This window comes from Carassius auratus, chromosome 14, assembly GCF_003368295.1.
Source record: "Carassius auratus strain Wakin chromosome 14, ASM336829v1, whole genome shotgun sequence".
In the NCBI taxonomy this organism is placed as follows: domain Eukaryota; kingdom Metazoa; phylum Chordata; class Actinopteri; order Cypriniformes; family Cyprinidae; genus Carassius; species Carassius auratus.
The window spans coordinates 7,113,737-7,140,785 of record NC_039256.1 but is presented as its reverse complement, the minus strand read 5'-3'; the positions used below and the strand labels follow the sequence as shown (position 1 = coordinate 7,140,785).

The window sequence follows — 27,049 nt, the reverse complement described above, 5'->3', positions numbered from 1 at the left end:
TAGAAGTAGTTTCAGACTGTTGGACCACATAAACGGAAGCAAAAGCAGCGAAATAAACTTGGACATGAATCACCATAGGCTACGCGTTAAGCATGCCACAACCGGAAACAGAATTACGATGTTTTGTAGAAATGGTTTTAGACTGTTGGACATAAACGGAAGCAAAAGCAGCGAAATAAACTTAAGTTTGCATGCCACAACCGGAAACAGAATCACACGACTCGCTCCCTTCCGACCAATAGTATTGTGCAAAGCGTCCTAAGTGGATGTCACATCCGGTCTGAACAGCCGGCAGGATTGAAGGAACAATCTGGAGTTTCCCCCTACTTGTGTCGTTTATTTTTTTATACTTTTGACATTATTTTATTCGTGCAGGCACAATGACTTTCGATGTGCGGAGGTGAGTAACGTTAGAGGTTTGAAGCGAGTTGGTTGTGGGTTTTGTTTTCTTTTGTGGATGAATCAAACACGTCCACCATAGATACAATGGAAGTGTTTCTAAACCTGGCGAGCTATGTTCCCTACCTAATATATATTTATATATATATAGCGTCTGACAACGCTGTTAAAGCAGCTCGTTGGGTTTTAAGACAGCCAGCAATTCCGTAAACTACAACAGAGCCCATCATGTATTATGAAAACACTTTTACAACCATTTCTTTTTTTGTCTGAATGTTCTGTAATATTGCGTTCTTGATAAACATTAATGAAAAACCGAGAAGGATGCTGTCAACAGCTCTTGGCAAAACTGCATGGAGCATTTAATTTAGCCGCAGATGAAGATTTGTAGATGTGCATGTCCCCTTATTTTTAGTAGCATCCTAAAAGACAGATAAAAAGTGTTCTAAGCAAGAATTAGGTCAGTTTCGCATAAGACATAACATTTAATTTTGGTGTTGCATAGTTGTCCACTTCTATTAATGGTTGCTTTGCTAAATTCCTGCTCCTACTGGTTACACTGCATGGTTATGCAAATAAAAACAGCACCTACAACATGCAAAAATAACATTCATATATCACAGTTTTGCTGCTATCTGGAATCCATATAAATTTCTATGAAAGAACATATTCATATTGAATCTACATTGAATCAATAAAACATGTCTGTGGATCAGAATGCACACAATACTTGCTTTTACTTGTATTTTTTATGTAATTGTTATTATCCATGACAAAAAAGTTAGTGCTGTGCTATGCGGCTTGCATAGCTGATTATGGAGGACAAACAAGATGAACAATGATTGATTAAATACTGATTTCTAGAAATCTTCTAGAAATGTTGTACTATTCAGAAGTTTGTGCTGTACATTAAAAAAAAAAGTCTTTATTGTATGCTCAAAAACAGTAAAAAAAAAAAAAAACCCTGTAATTTATTGCAGTGATAAACACTGTATCTTCAGCATCATTACCCAGTATTCAGTGTCACATGATCCTTCAAAATCATTCTAATATGCTGATTTGATGCTCAAAAAACACTTATCATTATCTGTGCTGCTATTGTCAGCCATAATGCATTTTTCAGTTTTCTTTGATGAATCAAAAGTTCAAAAGAACAGCATTTATCTGAAACAGAAATGTTTTGTGACATTTTTAAGTTTCTGTAACTTTTAATTGATTACATGCAACCTTGCAGAATAAAGTGTTCATTTGTTTGCAAATAAATTCTTACTGACTCAAAACTTTTGAATGAGTGTGTGTTAAAACTGAAGTGTAGGCTAATATACTAGTTTAACAGTGTTTTTGCCAGAAGCTGTAATGTAATCCAACTTAATGACACAAAGGTATGCGATGCTCATTTAAGATGTGAAATTAGATGTGAAACATTATTATATGTTCCCCAAATAAAGTAACAAAAGTAGTTATAAAAATAGTAGTACATCTATAAAGATCTTGTCTGTCTTAGCCTCTGTGTGTCGGATGACTGTAGACAGATTGTGAATGAAATTAATTGTAAGTATTAGTGGTATCAAGCGCCGGCATATTTCCTGTCTTTATTTGCACTGAAAGTTTTGGTCAGGGTAACGTTTAAACATTTTTTCCCCCATCTATTTGGATGTTTAACATCCATCGTTTTGGTTTTTGGTTTGTGTTAATGTTGTAAAACAGTGACAGGCACAGAATGTGCATATTTAGGGCTGTGGGTGTTGTGCTATTACATAATACTTCTGTGCTAAGGCGTCAACACTACCTTATTTTCTTGTTTCCAATCATGCTTCATTTTAGCTCATCTGTAGACTAATCTGATGCAACCAATGAAAGTGACAAAGAGGCCTGAAAAAAAACCATTAGCTCTTTTTTTATAGCAGACGTCACTTCCTCTTTACAAACACATAGAGAATGAGCTGTTTGCCCGAGAAACGACTCATAAACCTCCAGCTGTGAAACACACAATTATACCACAGTTCATTCCAGGCAACTGATTTTAATATTATACAACTGGCTTATATACCTGCAACTAACAACAACAAAAAATCTATAATAATCAATTAACCACAACAGTTCATGGATGTTTGGTGTGACAACTTTGAGCTGGATAGGGAATTCTTGTAAACAATCGCTTGAAATGAAATAATTTTCAACAGTTAATCATAGTGGCTTTTTATCCAGCTAATAAATAAAAGAAATAAAGATAATAAATAAATTGTTAATTACTCCAGTGGTCCTCAATTCCAGTCCTCACCGACCCCTGCTCTGCATATTTTGTATTTCTCTCTTTGTTAACACATGATTCAGATAATCAACTCATTAGAAGTGAGCTCCATTGACATGATCCCTACACAGTTTGATATTGTGATATTGCAAAATGAATCATAATACTGTGTTTGATGTTATGGAGGAGGACATCATCACAGTTTAATGTGTGGATTGGATTCAGATTTAGTTTATTGTATATTTATTGTAAGAGTTGATGTGTGCTGGAAATGTGTTGCTGCAATTTTAACTTTCCATTTAGGAATTCTTCATCATTTTAGTTTTCATTGTTAGTTTTTATTTTACACGTTGGCACAATGCATATTTGTCTGTAAAATGCTTTTAGTAGAATCCTAAAGATAAAATGATTTTCAAGACAATGAAAAGGTAAATTCATTCACGTGTTTTTAAAATGTTTGGATGTTAACGTGTTTACACTATCCATTTAGAATACATTGTAAATATTCTGGTCTTAAGTAACAAATAATTGCGCAGTATTATTTTATAAAGATGTTCCTTTGTCGCTGTGATACACTATTGTGTCTGTTTATATTGGCACATATGAGCCCTTCGGCGTATACTGACGTTTCAGAGCAGATGTGGGTGTTTGTTGCTGTAGTAATTCAGGAAATATCTGACAGATCCAAACACTGAACTCTTCAACAGCCTCAGGAAATGTGGAAATGTGCCGCTGTTATGCAACGTGTTGGAAATTGTGTCTGTTCTGCCTAATCCACATTTTTGTGTGTGAACTGAAAACATTTATGTGTGTGGTGTTGCATTTTTTACTAACATATTGTCTGCTTTACAAGTAAAGAGATAAACAGACTGAAAAGGTTTTGCGTGCTAGACCTTGCTATTAGCTGTAGTTTGAGTTTAGACTTTTCTGTGCATTTTCAAAATCCCTGTTTTCAGTTGATATCTGTTTTTGAGATAATCCAGCCCGATCTAATGAGAAAATGTAGCTGTTTTACCCGGTGATTAATTTGTACAAATTGATACCATGATGTTCAGGATAGTGCATGTACCAGCATTTATTGTCCTTTCTGTGGTATTTGGTCCAGTAAGTCCATTAGCCGTAAATGAATGAGTGAATACATCACAGATTTATATGAGTATGATTTAAATGGCTAGAAAGTCTCGTACAGTGGCTCTATTAAGCATTTTAACGCCGAATATGATTAATATATTGATTTATTTTCTTCATTAGACACACAATATCAAATCTACTTTGGGGCCTATTTTGGTATATTCTTCAGTCTCTCTTAACAAATCGGGTCTTAAACAGTATGAAGACATCAACTGGGGATGTCAGTGGTTTAGGAACAGTGTGTCCTTCTCCTGAGTTTCACACAAAGGGGGTAACCTTCTACATCCTCTGAGCTCTTCTGTCAGAACACGGTGAACTATATGATTCCTGTCGTTCGTGGGAGGAGGGGTATAGCAGAGAAACACAGGGCGTTTGGTTTAACAGGACGTCAGCCCCACTCCCCCTCCAGCATTGCGTCAGCTGGGGTCATTTCACTGCAACAAATGTTCACAGATGTGAGTGTTTTTGAGGGCAGGCGACGTAAAGGGTTGGAGCAGTGTGCTGATGTAGCTGTGAAGGTTTCAAAGCCGAAAAAGGGCACAGACACAGCCACAGTCTGAGCGCTCCTTAAAAAGTCAGGGATTGGACGCATTCCTAAAGGGTATAATATTACTTATGGACTCGATGAGAGTTTATTTCTTTATTGGTGTCATCTCAAACGAGGATTGTTGTTTCTTTTCTGTTAATAAACATAACTTTGACTTTGTTGTATAGTAACTCTTCCTTATCTAATCAAATTGCAAATATCATGTATTGCTTCATTGTTCTCTATACCGTATTTTATTCAAAAAAAGGGCCATTAGTTTTTAAGGCATTCTAAGAGCATGGTGTACTTTTGATTACAGATGCAGATGTTTTTCAGTACAGGGGAAACTGCATATTGCCTGAAGAATTAAGATTATCAAATAAGCAAGCTGCAAAAAAGTGTGTCTAGACAAATCAAAAATATGTATTTTTATAGTCATATTTTTCTCTCTCTCTCTATCAAAAAAATAAAAAAAGATATTCTTCAAGACTATAAAGAGGTTTTGCTAAGTTGGCTTGTAGTGTATTTAATCTGTCTATTGCTATAGCAAAGCTTAACAACTCCCTACTGAACAAACAGCTAAAGCTGGCCTAAGCTGATTGACAGCTTAGACTGGTCTCCCAATCTGGCTTTAAAGTGGGTTGCACACTTTTTTTTTTAGCAGGCCAGACTGGTCTTAGCTGGTTTTTAGCTTACCTAATTTTATTTATTCAAAATATTGTATTATTCAATTGAAATATTACCTTGATTGTTTCCTAATGGGACTCACTATGATGTCTTGATTTTCTGAACAAAATATGTTAACATAATTACAACAATATACATTGTTTTGAGTAGCAAAACATAATATGAATAAGATGTTTTGGTTTGTAGGAATTTTTCACTTGTTCCAGGCTAGACCTCACCAAATTTAAGTTAAAGGGGAAACAAATCAAGTGATGGTAATACCGCGAAAACCAAAACGGCTAGTAAATGCATCTCATTTTAAAGATGTCTAACTATTTTGATATTTAGTGTAGCTTGAAGCACCCTTTTTAAGCAATAGTTTTTAGGTTAGGTGTGTGGTTTTGGTTTGCCTTCCCTCTGGTCTCAGTGATTGATGTGATGTGTATTTAGTCAGTGCTGACAGCCTTTGCTCTGAACTCAGCCACACTGTTGTATGAAGAAATGTGTTGTTGAGGAAGGTTGTGATTGTAAAGCAGGAATGCAGAGGAAGAGGTGTAACTTAAGAAGCGGGGGGCACTCTTGACTGTTGTGTCTGGGCCAGTGTTTCATGGACAGACACCCATAGTTCACATTCCTAAACTCCTCTGTAATCCTTAAACTGCACTGGAAACAATGCGCTTTCACATGAACTTTTCCCAGGAGTCTGCAATATTTACCTTTTTCATTTTTCCCCTAATTCTTCTCTTTCTTTTCCTTCCAGGTTCGATGTCTACAGGAAAGTGCCCAAAGATCTTACCCAGCCCACATATACTGGAGCTTTCAGTGAGTGCCAAAGTTTATAGTCAATTTGGCATCACAGACCCTCATCCACTCCTCAAGCAATAGCTTGCTTCATCAGGGACTGATTTTTACAGCCTGATGCTATTCTGATGCTTTTTTTGTGTTCTTCCTTTTTTTGTGTGCTCACATCAGCATTCCTCCTTTGATCCACAATTAAATTTTTCCAAACCTGAGTCAGATTTAGTTTCCTTACATTGTATGGCTCATCTTTCCCCTCGTGATTCGGGAGGATGGATGTTTGTGATGCTAGGTGTTGCCGTTTGACTCATGTAGGACTATGTCATTCTACACTCGTTCCTGTGACTCTTTCCATTGTTGTTTCGGCCTCAAGTGATTTACTTAACATTTAATCATGTTTTCAGGAACCTGTGTAGACCAACCCTAATCTTAACCTACATATTTTGTTGCTAAACCGGTTTTGTGTTGAATTTCTCACATACCCAGAGTAAATATCTATTGTTTGTAAATTGGGTGGTTGTATTAAAGGGATGGTTCACCCAAAAAATTAAATTATCATAATTTACTCAGTTGTTCTAAACCTTTATAGGTTTATTTCTTCTGTTGAACAATAAAGAAGATATTTGAATGAATGGTCAACCAAAAATACTCTTAAATATCTTCTATTGTGTTCAGCAGAAGAAAGAAATTCATACAGGTTTGGAACAACTTGAGAGTAAGTAAATAGTGAGCTGTCCCTTTAAGATGTTTTCAGAATGAACGTTTACTAAGGGAACATAATCTGTAAATTTTTATGGACTTTTAAAGTTTTTCTTTATAGTTAACAAAATAGTTCCTTATAGTCAACAGAAAAAAAAAAATCAAAAATAGATGAAGATAATCTGATAATCTTTTTGTCATCTTTAAAGTCTTTCTGTATGAAACCGATGAGCAAAACAAAAATCAATGATCTACAAACATAACAGCATCTGTTGAATTTAATTAATCTTTCTGCCTTTCTGTTGAGTTGACAAAAAGATATAAGCTAAAATCAGTATCAGTGAAGATAGCGTCATTTGTATGATTTAATCTTCCTGTTTTCAAAGAAGATAATGTCATCTGATTTACTCAACTCTTTTTAGAGCTTTTCAGTAGTTATAAATATATGAATACAGTTAACCAAAAGAAAAAGCAATCATTTACACATAATAATAATAATATCATTGAAGTGTTAATAATTCTTTCCCAGTATTATATTCATTAAAGTGGAATAAGTGATATAACCCATATTGAACCCGAATCAGTGAGCTATGTGTCATAGTGACACGCCTTATTGTTTTTGTTAAAGCTAAACATTAGCCAAGTAAACTGGAAAAAACCAGACTCAGAGTATGACATGTCAGCCACAAAGTCACGTGACCACAGTGTCACTGGAGACCGTCTCCATGTAAATATGCACTAGCTCTGCACACAGCCTCTCAGTTTGACTCATTTGGTCACATGTTGAACTTGGTAATGATTACGTACTTTTGAACACATTTACTTGCCTGTTGAACATCGTTATGTAATGGCCCTTTGACTTTTAATATACGTTTGACATGTTGTAATCATTTTGCATAGTCAGACATAATTTAAAGAAATGAAATAACTGCTAACAAAAAGGAAAATTTCTGAAAATGAGTTCCTTTCAGAAAACACTGACTTAAAATGTTACTTTGAAAATATGTTTGTACATTATTATTGTTACACAAACAGCTCACTAATGTTTTCTCGGTCTTTTCTTATCCCCTCAGTTTCAATATGCTGCTGTGTCTTCATGTTGTTCCTCTTTCTCTCAGAACTGACGGGATTCATCGCCACAGAAATGTACGTGTGAATGTTGTTCTCATGAAGACATCAAACATAGTATTAACTAAAAAAATAAATAAAAATTTGAATTCAATGCACACAGACAATGACTTAATAATATACAAGCATGTTATGTTGAATGTCTCTCATTTCTGAATTAAAATTAATTGTCAATTAATTGGTTTATAATCAAAAATGTCTGAGTGGTCCAACAGTCCAAAGATCGTCATGATAGGAAAAAAAGTCTAGTTTAAAATCTGATGATGGTATCATAAATAAAACCTCAAAAACAGGTCAGGATATTTTTTAATTCAAAATTATATTAGTGTACATTGATTTTAGTGCAGTGAGTAGACCATATGACGATTTTCTATAATTGGTAAACATTTTCCAGTTTTGTTTAAAATTGTATTTTTTGGGGTGTTTTTTGATCAGCAATCAAGATCCGAATGCAATTACACTTTAGCAACAGATTAGTTTCACACAGGACGTAGTCAGTTAGTGTTCACCGGGGGAAGTGAGGAAACGAAAATTACACTGTCTGCAGTTTTGTCATTTTACTGTCAGGCTTGCATCATTTTAAGAAGATGACCTTTACAAATGTCTATTGCTTGTCAGTATTTAAAGTTTGCGTTTTCATGTGTGTGTGTGTGTGTGTGTTTACAGAGTAAATGAACTGTATGTGGATGACCCCGATAAGGACAGTGGGGGGAAGATAGATGTGAGTTTAAACATCAGTTTGCCAAACTTACACTGTGATTGTGAGTATAAACATAAAACCCATAAACACTCTTCTGAATAGTTTTTTTCCATGCACATCTGTATCACATCATCCTTTGTTGACATGTTATGAGTGTTAACATTACTTTTAGTATGGGATCTTAATTCATCTAGCAGAGCTCCTGACGTACATTATGATAGGAAACGATGGTGACCTCCCACACAGTTTACCATCACTGAAAGTCTCAGTTTGAGACATATTGTGTGTGCTTTCTCACTGAAGGATTCGAATAGACCTATCCGTCAGTCAAACCCAATCTTTTGAAACTCACCGGGAAAATGTTTGGTCATACATGAGCAAGCGTATGAGGAAAATATAGTTTGTACTACGCCTAAGTGTTTGCCAAATAATACCTGATATGTCATGTTTGCGTAAATGATTCAGTCACATGCCCTATTTAACTAGTGATCAACTATTAAGTCACCATTGGAATTTTGTGACAATAGTTGATCACTAGTTATTTAGATTAAGGCCGGGCAGTGCATCAAATGACTTTGCTAGTGAGATAAAATAAGGAAACATTTAACTGAAAATGGTGAAAATCTTCATTATGTTTATTTAGTGAAAAATGTGGTAATTGATTATATGCAGATTGCTACTGTAGTTTAGATGCATTCAATATGTAAATGTAGACCATGTATATTCTGTGCTGATTGCACTTTTGGTTAGATGCTAACTGCATTTCGTTGCCTTGTAACTTACATGTGCAATTACAATAAAGTTAAATCTAATCTAAATAGTTATTAAATATTTTGAAGGTTTTGTTTGATAAACTGCTAAAACTATTGAGATCTTTAGATGCATCACCAAGCACTAATTAGGAACATTAAACGATAGGTCCAGTGATGAGTTTTGCAAAGCATAACTAATATCATTTGCTGTTTTCTGACCAAAAAAGAAGTTTAAATTCGTTTGGAAAGTGACTTAAAGTGTTCATAAATGCCAGTACCCTCAGAGGAATTGTGGTCACCTCTGATGTCATTTTCGGGCAGATCCGCAAATGTTTGCAAAGACATTTGCAACTGGGTGTTTCACACACATTACACAGAGCCCAAACTATGTTCAGAACAACATCTTGGGCAGTTCTCATTGGTGAGAAACGAGAGGTTATGCCTATTATGGAAGACACATTTTCTTTTAAATGAGGCCCTTCTGACTGAAACCCAAATTTTTCAGATTTAGTTATGAGTCATTGAGACAAGCCTCTCTGTGATCTCAGTAATGACCTCATTTAATGTACCGTTTTCAAACAACTATAGGACGTACCAGTAGATGCCAAGTTTTACCTTTTCTGAACAACGCGGGTGGCTATTTCCCTTGAAAAAGTTGCCTCCATGATGCTAAGGGTGGCTCTTAGGGGATTGATAAACATCTAATGTATTCTTGAGAGGTTTCTAAGGTGTTGTGGTTGGTTGCTAGGTGGTTAATGTTGGCCCTCTGAAGTCAGATGTAAGTCTCACTGAAGTGCTGGCCTCTAAATAGGACTGGAGTAATTACTTCAATGCAAATAAGTGGGCTTTTTAGTTTATGCTCATTGTATTATTTACACTCTTAAAAATAAAGGAGCTTCACGATGCCATAGAAGAACAATTCTGTCTAAATGGTTTCATAAAGATCCTTTAACATCTGAAGAACCTTTCTGTTTCACAAAAGGTTCTTTGTGTTAAAAGAAGTTTCTTCAGATTACAAAAAGGTAAGAAAGAGATGGTTCTATAAAGAACTTTTGACTGAATGGTTCTTTGTGGCATCAATGTGAAGAACCTTTTAAGTCAAGTCAAGTCACACTTATTTTTGTAGCACTTTTAACTATACAGATTGTGACAAAGCAACCAAGCAGCATTAAATATGAAAATAGTGTGTCCACAGACTGGATCTGGTGGCTACGGTGACCTCAGAATAAGAGGGAAACAGACTAATATTAGCGTAGATGCCATTCTTCTAATGATGTAGAAAGTACATCGGGTGTTATGGGAAGTGTTCCCGGTTCCGGTTTACCTAATTAATGCAGCCTAAAAATCATTTAACGGATTTAGATATTAGAAGCATATTAGTGTATTATGTGTAAGCCAGGTTAAAGAGATGGGTCTTTAATCTAGATTTAAACTGACAGTGTGTGTCTGCCTGCCGAACAATGTTAGGTTAGGTTAGAGTTTTGAGAACGTAGCGGACGTAGAGGATTATAATGTAAAAGGAGCTCATTCAAATACTGAGGTGCAAAACCATTCAGGGCTTTATAAGTAATAAGCAATATTTTAAAATCTATACGTTGTTTGATAGTGAGCCAGTGCAGTGTGGACAGGACCAGGCTAATATGGTCATACTTCCTGGTTCTAGTAAGAACTCTTGCTGCTGCATTTTGGACTAGCTGTAGTTTGTTTACTAAGCATGCAGAACAACCACCCAATAAAGCATTACAATAATCTAACCTTGAGGTCATAAATGCATGGATTAACATTTCTGCATTAGACATTGAGAGCATAGGCCGTAATTTAAATATATTTTTGAGATGGAAAAATTCAGTTTTACAAATGCTAGAAACGTGGCTTTCTAAGGAACCTTGATTTGTGCTTTAAGCACCTTTTATTTTTAAGAGTGTACCAGATGAAATATCTAATTGGTTAGAATAATAAGAGGAACAATAATACATGTTGCGAATGAATCCGTAATCATTAAACATTAAAATTTGTTCCATAATAACCGATAATTGATACATGCTACATGACATGCCACATGTTATCCTTGGAAAGGATTTGTAACAAAACTTTTTTTTTTAACAAAAGTACTTGTGTACTTTACTTTCCGTGTTGTTGCTCTTACCGTGCTAGATTAATTATTTCTAGAGGCAGACACATTGTTCCCTTGAAGTAGCAACGTGACTTTCGACACTTGTGTGCTTATGTGGAAAGTGAGGATGCTTTTTCCTTCATGTGCTAAGAAAGACTTTGTGTTCAGATTGTGCTTAAAAAGGCAATTTAGTGTTTCCATTCACACATTTACTCTATAAGGAGTATATTTGAAGTTTATAAAAAAAAAAGATGTAGTGGTTTAAGGCTTTAACTGTCAAACGAATCAATTACCAGAGCAACCTCAGTAGTTTAGCTCAGTGGAAATAGTCAAACACTGGAAAGAGTTTCAAGGAATCATTCCACCTTTCATTTTCTGGACGACCTTTATTTTTTTGTACTTTTGAGAACATGAATAGTAATTATACCTGTCTTCATAAGGGTAAAGAGACACAGTCTTAAAATAACATCGGGCAATGTGACAACATGCTCTTAGCATACACCACGGTGACAGAAGACTGCTACGTCACAGTACTGAGGTTTATTTATTCCTTAGCTGTGAAAACTCATATAAACCGTTGTTTAATGATTCTGATGAACTCATGAACATGTTGCATATGAAGAATTGGGAAAGTTCACACACACAAAAAAAAATCCTTTCCCAGTTAGTCTGAAAAGCTCCAAGAACAGTTAAGAAAATTATTATGTATTTATTTATTATTATTATTATTTAGTTTTTTTTCATTGTTCTTGAAGAGTGTCTTTTTATACAATGTAACTGAAAATGTTTCAATCTCTGTGTCCTCACCATTTTTCTGAATGTTTCTATTTTCTGTTGTGTCTGTATATTTGTACATACGTAGTGGTGGGTTTGGACATCCAGGATGAGATGGGGCGGCATGAAGTGGGCCACATAGAGAATTCAATGAAAGTGCCTCTAAACGATGATCACGGGTGCCGCTTTGAAGGGGAGTTCAGTATTAATAAAGTAAGAGATGCTTGATGTTAGTTGCATTCTTTTCTGCTCATTGGGAGTTAAATGTTTCTTCAAGACTAGAAGCTATCGGAAGTATACTTCTGCTAACTGAAGGAAAAAACATTTTTGTCTTCAAATGAAAAGCCTTCTGTCAAGTGAAAGGATATTGTACTATCTGGTGTCTTTGGCTGTATGATGATGGTGTTGACTTTGTCTGTTTTCTGTAGGTCCCAGGAAACTTTCATGTGTCTACACACAGTGCGACTGCTCAGCCTCAGAGCCCTGATATGACCCACATCATCCACAAACTCGCCTTTGGGGAGAAGCTACAGGTCGGTAGTCCACATGCAGTCAATAAGAAATATAGAAATGTAAAATAAACATGTAGAAATCATTGTCATACCACGCAATTGCAGGTGCAAAAAGTCCAGGGGGCTTTCAACGCATTGGGTGGAGCCAGCAGACTTGAGTCCAATGGTATGTGTCTTTGTGACCTTTCTTCATTAGTTGCCGCTTACACTATAGCGTACATAAGCAAAGGAAATGCTATAAAAGTATTTTTTTGTGTGTGTGTTTATATATACAGTGCCCGCCATAAGTATTGGAACAAAATTGCTTTCTCTGCTGTGGAGTCAAGACATTTTCAAATATGATTAAAAGATGAATATGTGACAACTACAGAATCTCACATTTTATTATTAGGTCTTTTGACACATACATGTTTTACCAAATAAAAAGGACAGCACTTTTAGAGTTCATCCCACTATTTGATGTGAGCACAAGTATTGGCAGAGTTGAATTTAAGGCAGATGTAAAAGATTAAAAGCTAATAATTAGTTGCAGATCTCTTGCATGCAATCACAGCAGTGAGTCTGCAGCCCATAGACATCTCCAGACTCTTGGTCTTATGCTCTGAAATGCTTTTCCCCAGACTTTAATGCAGTCATTTCCAACTGTTGCTTGTTTTGGGGATTTTCTGTCTTTAGTCTCCTGTTCAGTCAGTTAAATTAATGTTCAGTTAAATTAATGTTCCTGATAAAGCCCTTGAGTCTTGACTGAACTGGCAGGGTGTTTTTGGTCCTGATCCAATATGAAGTGCTTTCTAATGAGTTTAGTGGCATTTTCTTGAATATTAATAGCCAAGATGATTTTGTACCCTTCCAAATTCATTCTGCTACTGCTATCATTCATTAAGTCATCATTAAAATGAAGAGGTCCTGTTCTAGAGACAACCATGCATTCCCATGACACCATCTCCACCATGTTTTACACATGAGCTTGTATGCTTAGGATCATTTGCAGTTCCTTTTTTCTCCACACTTTTGGTTTCCCATCACCTTAGATAAAGGTTCATCTTTGTCTCATCAGTCCATCAACTCTACCTGCTCACATTTGTGAAGAACCTTGCCTTTCTATCTTTGGAGCTGATCAGAGGTTTGCACCTTTCTGTGTAGCTTCTGTAATTCTGTGTCAAATTCTCCTGTGTACTGTAAATTAACAGAGCATCACCCCAACTTTCTGGAGGTTGTTGGTGGTTTAACAGACATGTATTTTAGGGTTCATTTTCACAGCTTTTAAGATCTGTCTGTCATCAACTGCTGTTGTTTTTCTCAGCCGATCAGGTCGTCGTTTGTTGCTGATATCACCGGTAGTTTCCACACTCTTGATTTCTCCCTGCCCTTTGTTTTTTTTTTATATATTTCTAATTGACTTCCTCTTTTCTTTTAGCATCCAAAATTGCTTGCTTTTCTTTCAGAGTCGGCTTCCTCATCTTCATCCTGGTTTGTGTGAGTCGTCATTGAATGCAAGACTTAGAATGACGAAGCAATGGATATAACTGATCAGACACATTCCCTGCTTTTAATATCGGAATTAATAGGGATTAATAGGAATTAATGCAACAGGACACACTTAGAAAGACCTGTGAGGAAACTGTTTCAATACTTCTGCTCAGAAAAGGGAGATGAAACTCTAAAAGTGCTGATCTTCTTAGCTGGTAAAACATCTTTGTGTTGAATCACCCAATAATAAAATGTGACATTCTGCAGTTTTGTCTTATATTCATCTTTTAATTATATTTACAGATCTCTTGACTCCACAGCAAACAAAACAATTTTATCTTTACTGTTCCAATACTTACAGTGGGATCTGTATATATATATATATATATATATATATATATATAGTTATCATCAATATATATATCAATATATATCAAGTTATCATCCTTGGTGTGAACAGACCTTAAAGGGATACTCCACCCCAAAATGAAAATTTTGTCATTAATTACTTAGCCCCATATGTCGTTCCAAACCTGTAAAAGCTTAAGCTTCATTCACCTTTGGAACACAATTTAAGATATTTTGGATGAAATCGACTTCATTCAATGATTTGTTTCTCTCTTAGATTATGAGCTGAACACAGACAGCTTAAACTCTTGAACAAAGTTATTATTTTTGTTTTGTTTGTGCAGAAAAACTATTATCACCGCTTCATAACGTTACGGTTGAACCACTGATGGCAGGTGGACTATTCTGACGATGTCTTTCATACTTTTCTAGACCTTGACAGTGTAATTTACCTGGCAGTCAATGGGACAGTAACAAGCCTCCCAGCTTTCATCCAAAATATCTTAAATAGTGTTCTGGGGCACAAACAAAGCTTTTACAGGTTAGGAACGACATGGGGCAAGTGATTAATAACAAAATTTTCATTTTGGGGTGAAGTATCCCTTTAACTGTAGTACCAGAACATTTATCAAATCTGTTCCCCCAAATAGTCCTAAGAATCCTTTAAGGATTACTTCACTTCAAAATTAAAATTTCCTCATAATTTACTCCCCCCCCCCCATGTCATCCAAGATGTTCATTTATTTATTTCTTCAGTCGAAAAGAAATGAAGGTTTTTGAGAAAAACATTCTCTATATAGTGGACTTCAGTGGGGTTCACTGGGTTGAAGGTCCAAACTGCAGCTTCAAAGGGATCTACATGATCCCAGCCGAGGAAGAAGAGTCTCATCTAGCAAATGATCTTTATTATTATATATTATTTATTTCTTTATTTTGAAGTTGGAGGAGAAAATGAACTGGAATGCACAGAGCGTAGACAAGACAGGAGTTTGAGGTTAAAAAGTATATAAACATTTGTTATTGTTTTTTTGAGAAAATGTCCAGTCACTAGACAAGACCCTTCTTCCTCGGCTGGGATCGTGTAGAGCCCATTGAAGCTTGCAATTTGGACCTTCAACCCAGTGAACCCCACTGAAGTCCACTATATAGAGAAAACCCCTGAAATTTTTTCCTCAAAAACCTTAATTTCTTAAGAAAGAAAAACATGAACATCTTGGATGACGTGGGTAAGAAAACTGGATGAAAGTGAACTTCATGTCCTTCACGTATCATACATACCCTTAGTAATGGGGACATAACATGCCAAAATGTTACACTTGAAGTTACTGCAGAAGTTTGTTCAAAGCTTTAAGTGTGAGCAGGACTGTTACTGCTGCATTACTGCTTACGCTTGTTATTTTGTGGACTCGATGCTTATAAAAAGTTCAACCGAACACAAGTCACACAGATTATATTACAAAACCGCACATAAATAGATCATAGTAACAGGAGAAAGAACTACGTCACTCAAATGAAATAAGCCACCATCCTGTTTGTTAATCTGTATCAGTGTATGATAATTTCTGGAGAAATGAAGCCATGTGTTTCTTTCTCTTCAGCTTTAGCATCTCACGATTACATTCTCAAGATCGTCCCTACAGTTTATGAGGACCTGGGAGGGAAGCAGAGGTTTTCCTACCAGTACACCGTGGCTAACAAGGTAATCTGAGACACACACAGCTACGTTACTGAGAAGCTTGCGAGTCTAAATATATGAATGCGCTTTGCTGATGGCTCTTAAATCAGCTTGTAATTACCACAGATGCTGAATCAATTGTGTCTCTCTATTATTAAGTACAATCTACCATTTATCACCTCTAAAGACACTTAGAGGACGTTTGCAGTGACAGCTGGCATTCAATATGTGTGTATGTGAACAGAAGGCCATGTGCTAGGAGTTCATATGTAGTCAGGTTGTTCTTATTCAAAGGGTGTAAAAAGTCTTCAAAGTATGAGTGTAGAGTCAAACCTTCGTTCTGACTGCAAGGCTCTAGAAGTGAGAAGGCCCTGTGTGAGACTGAAAGTCTGAAAGTGTTCAGCAGCAACTGATCTGATATTCATACGCATACATTCATAGAGTAATTGTCAATGCTGTCCAAAATAAAACGCATGTCCACCTATGCATTCATGCTTTGTGATATGTCGTTTTTTTACATAAAATTCTATATTATTTATAATACGTAATATTTAGGAAAACAACACAGAACTGTATGCATTTATATTATACTATATATATATTATACAAGTTAATGTATTGACTTTAATTTATTATACATCATTTTCCTCTAAGGTTGTGAAATTGATTTCTGAAATCTTATAAAATAGTCCTACAAAAGAAAATCTGAATATATATACACACACAACCTAAAGTGTGTATGTTTGCTTAAGAGGGGTTTGGGTTTTGGCATAGTGCAACAGTTGAATATTTATTTATATATTTATTAATTCATCCAAAGGTTGTTATGAACGCAGAGTTGATATTTTATTACACATGAAAATGGAATAAGCTCGTTCAGGGACCAATTCTCTCTGTAGACTAGTTGCTTATTGGCATGCATATTACTAGCATATTAGCATATTAGTCTTATTCTGCATGACTCTATTTTAGATCACTTAGAAAGCTGATCCCATACCTACACTAAACAACAATCTTACTGTTAATAAGCAGCAAATTAGGAGTTTATTCATAGTTAATAGTTAGTTAATAGTAAGAACTGGACCCCAAATTAAAGTGTGACCAAAAGTTGAATTGTTGTGTTGTTTTCTAGGAGTATGTGGCGTATAGCCATACGGGACGCATCATCCCGGCGATATGGTTTCGCTATGACTTGAGTCCAATCACAGTGAAATACACAGAGAGGAGACAGCCGTTCTATCGCTTCATCACTACTGTGAGTCAGCCTCTGTGTGGATAGCTTTCTCTTTCTCTTTCTGTCTCTATCTAATGTTATGTATATATTGACTCTGTCTCGGTCAGATTTGCGCTATCATCGGCGGGACGTTCACAGTGGCCGGCATCATCGACTCCTGCATATTCACAGCCTCTGAAGCCTGGAAGAAAATCCAGATTGGGAAAATGTCATGAGTACTCACATCTACTTACCATGCCTTTTATTTATGCCAGCCAAACCTCTGCACACCCGTCGTTACACCCTGTTATTATGACCCACACTAACTGGAAAACATCCGTGCCAGTTCAATTCTCTGTGTGCTCATTTGGATAGACTGGTTTTCATCTCTAAACATTTAATGCAGTGAATTACAGGGATTTCATTTGGGGCATTTAGGTGGTTTCCTTACTTCGCTCTCATATTAATTCACCCATAACTTTCAAAGAACTGATGTGGAAAGAACCTGTCTTGCTCATTGGAAGGACGCCAGGGTTTCCTTGTTCAAATACATATGACTGAGATGTGTAAGTGTATATTGTTACATACAAGGCACAGTGTCACTTTGATCGGTTAAAGTGAAAGAGTTTTAATAGAATTCCCCTTAAAGAGAAATAATCATTGAATTAATTCAGTGTGCCTTCATATGAGCTGAGCTTTTTACCTAGTCCTGCTTGACATGAAAGGGTTAAACCTCGTGAAACCTGTCAAAGTCCATGTCTTGTTCGATTTTTGGGGTCATATTGTGCCTCGAAATTACATTTACACAACTGATATTTTTGCATCTGATTTATTCGCATGACAGTTAAACCCATTTCTCCCGATTCATTACATTATACAAATAACTATGTATTATTTATAGTGAGTTTTCTAATCATGCTAGTGTTTGCTGTTTTCTTTTTTGCCTTTACTATGTGCAGATTTAAATGATTTTACTGTATTTTTACAGTATTTTATTACACTTATGGGAATTATTGAGAATTATATCCAGATACATTATGGTAATGACAGTTTGGGGTTAAATGTGGTTAATTATCATGAAAATGTCACAATGCAAATAATTATGTTTCTAAAATCAGATCGATTTCATATTTCTTTTGATTTGGTGGTGGACTGTGAGCTGTATGTATTTTATGAGATGAACCTGTATGTTTTTAAAGAAGTGCATGCTGGTCTTATTTGGGTTTAATTAGGGAATACTTATTCCCAGATTGTCTTTCTATGTTACATCTTGCACTCTGATGTCATTCTGGTTGTAGACCTGTATTTTATTTTGATTGTTTGATTGAAGGGAAATCATGAATGTCTTCTTTTTTAACTAAAAGACTCTTGAAGGAAAGTTTTTTGTTTATTTCCGTGTCTGTAAAGGTACTTTGTGGCTTAACGGTGCTTTTATTTCAGTCCATAATGTTTAATGGTTAACCTTTTATTGTTTTGAAGATTGCGCTGGAAACGTGTTGTTTACGTCTTGTCAAGCGTTCCCTCTGAATAATTTCCTGTCAGTGTTTAGACTGTGCTCTAAGATCTGGTTGTACTGGTAACACAGGATTGTTCCACATGAAAGCAAGCTACATGTCAAACGTGTGACGCGGCGTTGCCACAAGTTGACATGGCAACAGAAGTGTATTTTCACTACATTTAATGAGAACAGAAACCACAACCTACTTTTCAGCCCTACTTAATCAAATGGACGTCATTATCTGGACCATGCCACTTTATTCTGTCTTTGTTTACCACGGTTAGAATAAACCACAGCAACGGCTGGATTCATGGTGGTTTGTTTCTTTTCAAAATTCAGGTTCGTTTTTTTAAAGGTGTACCATAATGTTGAAAAGCAATCAAAATAAACATTATGGAGCCATTCATTCACTTGTTTCTTAAAAAGGTTATTAATTAAATGAATACTTTGAGTTTATTGTCTCTAATATTAATGTCTCCTGATTAAATATATATCCCGGGGAACACATGATAGGAGAAAATTGTTAGCCTGAATGCATTGTAAGTCGGTTTGGATAAAAGCATCTGCTAAATGCATAAATTAAAATATATATATATTAAATTCCATAAAATTATTATTAAAATATAACCATATTGTTTTATGCTGCATTGTAAAATGTATGTAAATGTAAAAGTATTTACCATCAGCTGTCACTTAAACAGAGAAAGAAAAAAAAATCAGTCAAAAGATGATATATTCATTTATTTATTTTTCTTCATTCTGGTTCTTTTCTCTCTTTTTTTGTACAAATTAAAAGAAGTTTACTCTATATAAAGATATAAGGTGATAAAATACTTTTTTGGTATGAAATTGACATAATGGTGCCACCTAGTGGCTGCTAAGAGAACTTTACAAAGCAAGACTTCAGTTCAGTTAGTTGTGAGGGGGCGGGGCCTGGTTACGACTGGCCAATCAGTGCGGTTACAGGTTGGAGGTTGCCAGGCAGGCTCCCTGGTACATGGCCTGATCCGATGAGGAGAAGAAGTCGCTGACACCCTCCTCCGACAGCTGGCCGTACTCGTTGTTGTAGAAGGTTTGGCCTGAGAGTTGGCTGAAGAAGGGTGGGTGCCGTGTGCTGCCGCTGCTGCTCATGGACGGAGAACTGATGAGGCGTTCTGTGCTGTGGCCCGCCGATGGACTACAGAGTTTACACAATGCTTAATGCAACTCCAGAGTATGAAAACGGATCAGCTATAAATGAAGTATAAGTCATAGCCCTTGCTTATGATAGATGGTGTGCATAATTGTCAGTATCACCTACTTTTTCAACATGGCCCCTCGGTGCTTGTGTTCGAACCTCTCGAGCTCATCTGATGCCAAAACCATCCCACTGTCTGTCTGGCTGTCCTATAGGGGCACAACAATACATGAAACAATATACATGTTGACATCCTTCACTTTACAAAGACTTTACATATACTGGAGGTCTTGGTCGTACATGATGTGTCTTGTGTGATGTCATTTCCAGAGGAAGTTCCTCAAAGGTCTTCACTCTTGAGTGACACGTGCTGGAGGGTACCACCATGATGCAGCCAGCGAAAGGCACACAGTTGTAATATCTAGTCAGAGAGAAGAATATATATATATATATTATAACAAAGGGGCATAAGAACAGTCCACCACAATCCTGTTAGATGGCTGTGACAATAATATTTGAACTAAGATTTTCTTAAATGTAAATACATACGATTTTTAAAAAATGTTAGTCTGATTTATTAGAAAGACAATAGCATATCCCTCCTTGATAAGACACATTTGACATGGCATGTGTTTTTCATACTAAGGGCTACATGGGCTTATTCAAATTCCTAATCCATCATACTAGAAAACAGGACTAATATTTCTTTAACCTTATTAAACCTACACTCAATCATATTTGATGAACACAAACACAGTTTCAACAGGTTTCTTAAAAAACCTGTTGAACACATTCTATTACATGCCTTCTCTTGTTGATCGTTTATACTTGGCAAGTAAATTCAGCTTGTACAAGTGTTTTACAGTAAATAAAAAAAGGAAATAATATTTTTTTATCATTAGTACTATTTTAAGAAGAACACTTACTGGTTTAAACTTAATTACCCAATGTAACAAAAATTCTGGTTCTGTAATTCTGTGCTAATTTCTGGTGCTAATTGTTATTGTACTATTGCACTATATAATCAATATTTTATTAAATATTTAGGTCAGGTAAATTTTAGACCTATCATTAATTATGAAAAAATGGTTTAGTACAGAAAAGTTTTTCTACTAGATTTGCATGTTTTTTTTTTTTTTTTCAAGATAACTACACTTCTGAAGTTTTGGACGAGTCTAACTGTTATACAGAGTGACAACTTGTTGTAAGCTCAGTATTGTGCATGTAACATGGCATTTGTATGCATGAGTAATACCATGATGTAAGAGTAACAATATCTGTAAGAAGTCTGATATAGAGTTATAAAGATATTTTTTGGGTGAATAAAATTGAGGTGTTTAATCCTCATTGAGTATGAGCTCCATATTCTCCCTATTATACTATATGAGCCATAAAATAATTCAATTCAGTTCAATTCAGGCTGATGGCCAGCACACCATAAAATAATTATGTATCAATATATATGTAAATAGTAGGGTTGCCAACTTCAGAAAAGGAAAATAAGGGGCAATCGTGGTTTTTCATAGAAATTAAGGGACAGACACACGTCTATTTTATATATATATATATATATATATATATATATATATATATAAACAAGTATATATCTTTTAGATTTGTAATGCTTTTTAATAGTCCCTTGTGCTCATCAAGGCTGCATTTATTTGATCAAAAATACAGAAAAAAAACTGTAAAATGTGTATTGTGAAATATTATTGCAATTTCTAATATTGGTTTCCTATCTTATTATACTTTAAAATATTGTTTATTTCTGTGACTCTTTGAATTATTTCTGTGACGCATTGAATTTTCATTCATTCAGAAATAATTTCCTTCAGAAATACTGATTTATTATGAAACTGTTGTGCTGCTTAATATTTTATAACTTTTTAACTAAATAAGTTAAAAAGAATAGAATTTATTACAAATAGAAATCTTTTCTAACAATATCACTTTTTTTTTTCATTTAACACATCCTTAAAAAGTATTCTAAAAGTTTATTTGAAAAAAGAATAATAAGAAGAAATTTACTTACCCCAAACGTTTAAATATATTAAACACAATTTTTTTTATTTTGAATAAATACTGTTCTGTTTAACAAACGCTTCTTTGATGCCTTAACTACCAGTCAATTCGGTATTATAAGGAGCGGTTGGCAAGCGTACCCCATCACTGATATAAAGTGTGTATGTACCGGGTGGACATTGTGTTGCAGGCGAGTCTGATCTCCTCTTGTGATGGTGGTCTGGAGGAAGCTTGAGAGAAGCCATCATCCTCTGAGCTCTGAGACACATTGAACGGGATTTCCTAAAAAAGAAAACATATTTCACAGAATGAACAAAATATACACCGTTAGCTTTACTTGTATAACCAGCTCAGCTGAAATAATGTGTAATGCTCAGATATGATTTCTGAATGTACAGAATGTATTTTGTTGTTTTTCTCACGGGTAGACTGTTCTCCTGAAGAAGATCTCCAAGTATCTCCACCAGAGCAGGAAAGGTGGGTCTCTCCCTGGGCTCGCCCTGCCAGCAGGCCAGCATGATGCCATATCTACCAGAACACGCATCACACGTATGAGGTCATCGGTCTGACTAAACACACAGACAGAGTCATCAGGCCAATGCTCACATTTCAGGGGACGCGTTGTCTGGTGCCCTCATCCTGGTACCGTCTTTGAGTCGCTTGCAGAAGTCTTCATCGATCTGGATGCCCGGGTACGGAGACGCTCCTAATGGGACGTGATACAATCAAGTCTGCGATCAAAGACTTTATACAAGCTTCAGAATATTTCAACAGAACACAATCCATTTGTAGGGAGGAAAAGAAACGATGTTTCTTGAGCAGCATATCAGCTCATTAGAATCATTTCTGAGGGATCAGGTGACTCTGAAGAATTCATTAACGGCTGCAGAAAATTCATGGGCACTTGGAGGGGGCTCCATCAGAAGAAATTATATTTTAAAATGTATAAAATAGTAATCAGTTATGTTTTTTATCGAATAAATGCAGCAATAGTAAGCGTAAGAGACTTTCAAAAACAAGAAAAACATTCATTATACCATGAACATGAGTGGAAAAGAACAGAAAAGGTTGAGTTTGAGGGGTATCAGGTTAGACTCTTACCTAGTGAGAAGATCTCCCAGAGCAGCACTCCAAATGACCATACATCACTCTGACTGGTGTAAACCTTATCAAAGATGCTCTCTGGAGCCATCCACTTCAGCGGCAGTCTAGCCTGCAAAGACAGATCACATTTCACCTATAACTGTGCCTGGGAGAGAATACACTCTCATCATGATCCTGGAGCTGATATGATTTGCAGTAGGTCAAGCATTCATCAATGCCTCTCAAGGGTAATCTCATAAACTTACCTTTTCTGTCTTATTATGTTTGTCATGCAGGAATACTTCTAGAATTGTTACATGTTCATCTTTTTTCTGTATTTTATTTTCCCAAATAATATTTATTACGTTATTCAATGTTGCCTTAACGTTTCTGACATTTTTCAGTGGATTGCTGATATCTGTATATCATGATGCAAAGGCCAGACAAGTCATTTTTAACCTCTGGCCGTTACCGAAATGCATTCATATTGAATCTCATGTGGGGTCACATTCTGCACGTCCAGGTCATATTTTACATAAAAATAAAATAAAATATAAATTAATTAATAATAAAACAAAGACCTTTTTTAGTGAAATATTTTTCGTAAGGATGTTATTTTCATGTTAATTAAAGGGGGGTGAAATGCTATTTCATGCATACTGAGTTTTTTACACTGTTAAAGAGTTGGATTCCCATGCTGAACATGGACAAAGTTTCAAAAATTAAGTTGTACGTCCTTCCGGTTTGTCACAAGTTTCGTAAAGTTTTTTTCGAGTATGGCTCTGTGTGACGTTAGATGGAGCGGAATTTCCTTATATGGGTCCTGAGGCACTTCTGCCGGAAGAGCGCGCTCCCGTATAGCAGAGCACTGAGAGCACAACAGACTTCACTGATCAGAGCGAGAGCGTCGCCAAATGTCACAGAAGGAGTGTGTTTTTGGTTGCCAGGGCAAGACAACCCTGCACAGATTACCAAAAGAGAAACAGCATTAAGGGACCAGTGGATGGAGTTTATTTTTTCAGAGCATCAACGGAGTTGTGCAAGTGTTTGTGTTTGTTCCCTGCATTTCGAAGATGCTTGTTTTACAAACAAGTCCCAGTTTGACGCCGGATTTGCACATCGTTTATTTCTTAAGGATAATGCAGTCCCAACGAAAAAGGGTCACGATCGTGTGTTGGAACCACAGGCGGTGAGTAAAACTGCTTCAAATATCTCTGTGTTGTTAACTTAGCTATCGGCGCGTAAGCACATCAAGTAAACAACATGCGATATTGTCATCAAACTGCACTTTCCACATGTACAGCTTAAAAAAAAAAAAAAAAGACGACAAAGTGGAACTTAGTCATTTTCCAAAACCGCTAAGCAAATATATTCAGTTTCAGTACATACCACATAGAGACGTCGTTGCTGCTGCTGCTCTTGTTAAATTTCAGCCTCGGGATCTGATTCTGGATCATAAATAAACGGCTGAATCTGACTGTTAGCCATGGTTTGTTTTGGATGATGGTTTTTTCCTCACAGTAATGTCACAGTTTCCACATGCTCTCAACGCAAAAGCCTACTGGCGCTCGTGATTCTTTAGCTCCGCCCACACGTCACGCCTCCAGGCGCTCATGTTTTTCCGGGAAAAATCGGTACAGACTATCTTTCTCTTATGAATATAATAAAACTAAAGACTTTTTGGAGTTATGAAGGATGCAGTACTACTCTATAGGTACTCAAGATTAACAGGATATTGAGTGAAAACGAGCATTTCACACACCCCCCCCTTAAGCAAATTATAATTTGTTCTTAAGTGCTGTACTAAAAATACTATCATTATATTTAAAAACCTCTAATATTGTTTGATTATTTTGAAATTACTTTTTGCTTTCTTAATTACATCAAACCAAATGTCCTTTTTTATTTTTGAGTGAAATGTGACCTGGACTTTGTCTTCACAGTTTTACTGAGATTCATCACTAGAGAACTTTCTGGATCATGCTTTTATTTACAGGGCTTCTCTTACATTTCCTTTGCGCACGTAGTCAGGGTCTTTGTAGATGTCCCGTGCTAAACCAAAGTCACAGATCTTCACCACGTTGTTCTCGGACAGGAGGATGTTACGGGCCGCCAGGTCTCGATGAATGCACTGTCAGAACAAAAGCAGATCAATGAGCAGATCAAAAATATTTGCAACTTTCTCATCACCAAATTTTATAAGATTTGTCCCCATTTGTTAAAACTTCTATCCAGCGTAACTTTCCCCCGTTTGATGAGCATGGACAGCTCTAGAAGAGATCTAAAGTTCACCTATTAATAATCTACAACCTGCTAAATGTGACTTGATTCATTCATCAGAGTTTGAGCTTGAATAAATGTTTGAAATGTACCTTACGAGACACCAGAAACTCCATCCCTCGAGCGACCTGAAAGCTGTAGCAAATCAAATCCTCTATCGTGAGCGGAGTCTTCCAAAGATCATCCACTGCAACTGAAAATATCAGAGAAAGCATATAAGAATATCAATCAGAAAATTTCCAGGAAAGCAATTCAATAACAAGGCTGTTGTGGATGATTGCTTGGGTGTTGCTATGAAATCATTACGGTGTTTTAAGTGCTTCTGAGCATGTTGCTATCCTATTATACAAACACTTCATATTTAACGGTTTTTGATGATTTGTTAACAACACTTCATGAGCGAAACTTTCAACAGAGCATTTGCAGTTGATTTATAATAGCTGTATTGTATGCATGTTTGTGCTGAGTTCTCTGTGCACCAGCAGGTGTCACCAGTTTGTGGCATTTTGAATGCTTTCGAAACAGAATCAAACAGAAGTGGCTCATTTGATTTAAAGCTTTATTTTACCGTTCAAGTGCTATGGTGTTACAAATGAAAGGTTTATTTACAATTCAAATACATAACCAAAAATAATTAACAAGTTGTCAGTATTTTGATAAAAGAATAAATACTACAGTTTACTCCAGAACCCAAAGCTCACTCTTTCCTGTTGAAATTGCATGGCTGTGAGTGCTCTCACCACGAGTCTGCATTGGAGGGCTGATGTTGGGAGTGGTGGACGGCTGACCGTCAGGCTGGCTGACCTGACCCGCTTCTATCATTCGTCGCACCTGACTCTGGGTTTTGGGAGAACGGTCCTGCAAACACAAGCACACGTTACACCAGAACACATAGCAGTTATTATTGTTATTATTTTAGTGCTGTTGTGAGAGGGTTATCATCATGTTACTTATTTCTCTCACCCTGTACGGCAAGAAGAACTCTCTTTTGGCACGCAGGAAGTTGGAGAGATTCCCGTATTTACAATATTCCACTATAACCATGAGAGGACCTGACAATCAGAGATGTTAAGAAAGAAGTATGAAGGATGCTGCAGACAAACAGACTTATGTCAGTATTGAGTTACAAAGATACAATCAAACAGTTTTTAAAAGGTTATGGCATAAAACACTGCCATATTGGCCAAGTCAACAGAAAAAGTAAGTGGTATCATTCTGCCAGAAGATGGTCCCTGACATGTAAACTTTACATGCTGCAGTGAAAGACACAGTAGCTGAGGATGTAATATTTCTATACTTAGTATTTCATCAAACTGAATCACTGTATTGACCAATCAGCATCCAGGACCAAAAGGATTTTTTTTTTTTTAATAAATGATACGTTCATACCGTTGGTTTTGGTACATGCTCCGAGAAGGTTGACGACATTGAGATGGTTTCCAATGTGAATGAGGATCTTCAGTTCAGACATCAGAGCTTTGTGTTCACTGGCTGTGGCTCCCTCTGTGATATAAACACATGACGTTGAGTAAACACATACTCTGTGCAGAACTGTCCTAGGCCACTAGTATTTTCCAACAAAAAATGGTTTTAAGTCAGTTATTTCTATCTTTTGCTGTAGTGTCTCAGTAGCAAATATCAGTTTACATTTCCAAACATTATTTTTTGCCATTAATTGTAATAATCCAGTGAGATTTCCATTTGCACAAGGAGTCTGACAGAGAGATCTGATCTGATCATCATCAGTCTGTCTGGAGTAACATGAAGAAACAGATGAAACTGAGACAGACTCAATCCAGAAGAACTGTGACAGTGTCACCAAGACACTTCA

General features: G+C 36.2%; 2 protein-coding genes across 2 annotated transcripts in view; one reads left to right on the top strand and one right to left on the bottom strand.

Annotated features, from left to right (window-relative positions):
* Positions 1-245: 245 nt before the first annotated feature.
* ergic1 (endoplasmic reticulum-golgi intermediate compartment 1) lies at positions 246-19,059 on the top strand. The gene is made up of 10 exons (XM_026279713.1): positions 246-400; positions 5,734-5,795; positions 7,544-7,616; positions 8,265-8,359; positions 12,026-12,150; positions 12,366-12,470; positions 12,555-12,615; positions 15,866-15,966; positions 17,075-17,197; positions 17,284-19,059. The coding sequence occupies exons 1-10, from the start codon at positions 381-383 to the stop codon at positions 17,389-17,391; spliced, it is 873 nt and encodes a 290-aa protein (XP_026135498.1). The 5' UTR covers positions 246-380; the 3' UTR covers positions 17,392-19,059.
* Positions 19,060-19,381: 322 nt separating this feature from the next.
* Positions 19,382-27,049, bottom strand: part of flt4 (fms related receptor tyrosine kinase 4) — a 49,243-nt gene continuing 41,575 nt past the window's right edge. The window contains exons 19-30 of the mRNA XM_026279712.1: positions 26,608-26,721; positions 26,182-26,270; positions 25,959-26,076; positions 25,311-25,411; positions 24,947-25,069; positions 22,957-23,068; positions 22,462-22,561; positions 22,278-22,383; positions 22,025-22,137; positions 20,131-20,251; positions 19,954-20,039; positions 19,382-19,830 (exon numbers count right to left, since the gene is read on the bottom strand). Of these exons, the coding sequence (XP_026135497.1) occupies positions 19,614-19,830; positions 19,954-20,039; positions 20,131-20,251; positions 22,025-22,137; positions 22,278-22,383; positions 22,462-22,561; positions 22,957-23,068; positions 24,947-25,069; positions 25,311-25,411; positions 25,959-26,076; positions 26,182-26,270; positions 26,608-26,721 (1,400 nt within the window). The 3' untranslated portion in view covers positions 19,382-19,613. The remainder of the gene's footprint in view (positions 19,831-19,953; positions 20,040-20,130; positions 20,252-22,024; positions 22,138-22,277; positions 22,384-22,461; positions 22,562-22,956; positions 23,069-24,946; positions 25,070-25,310; positions 25,412-25,958; positions 26,077-26,181; positions 26,271-26,607; positions 26,722-27,049) is intronic.

Coding starts and splice junctions, on each gene's coding strand:
- ergic1 (XM_026279713.1), top strand. CDS start 381: ATGACTTTCGATGTGCGGAG. Junction 401..5,733: donor ATGACTTTCGATGTGCGGAG/GTGAGTAACGTT, acceptor TTTTCCTTCCAG/GTTCGATGTCTACAGGAAAG. Junction 8,360..12,025: donor GCCAAACTTACACTGTGATT/GTGAGTATAAAC, acceptor GTACATACGTAG/TGGTGGGTTTGGACATCCAG.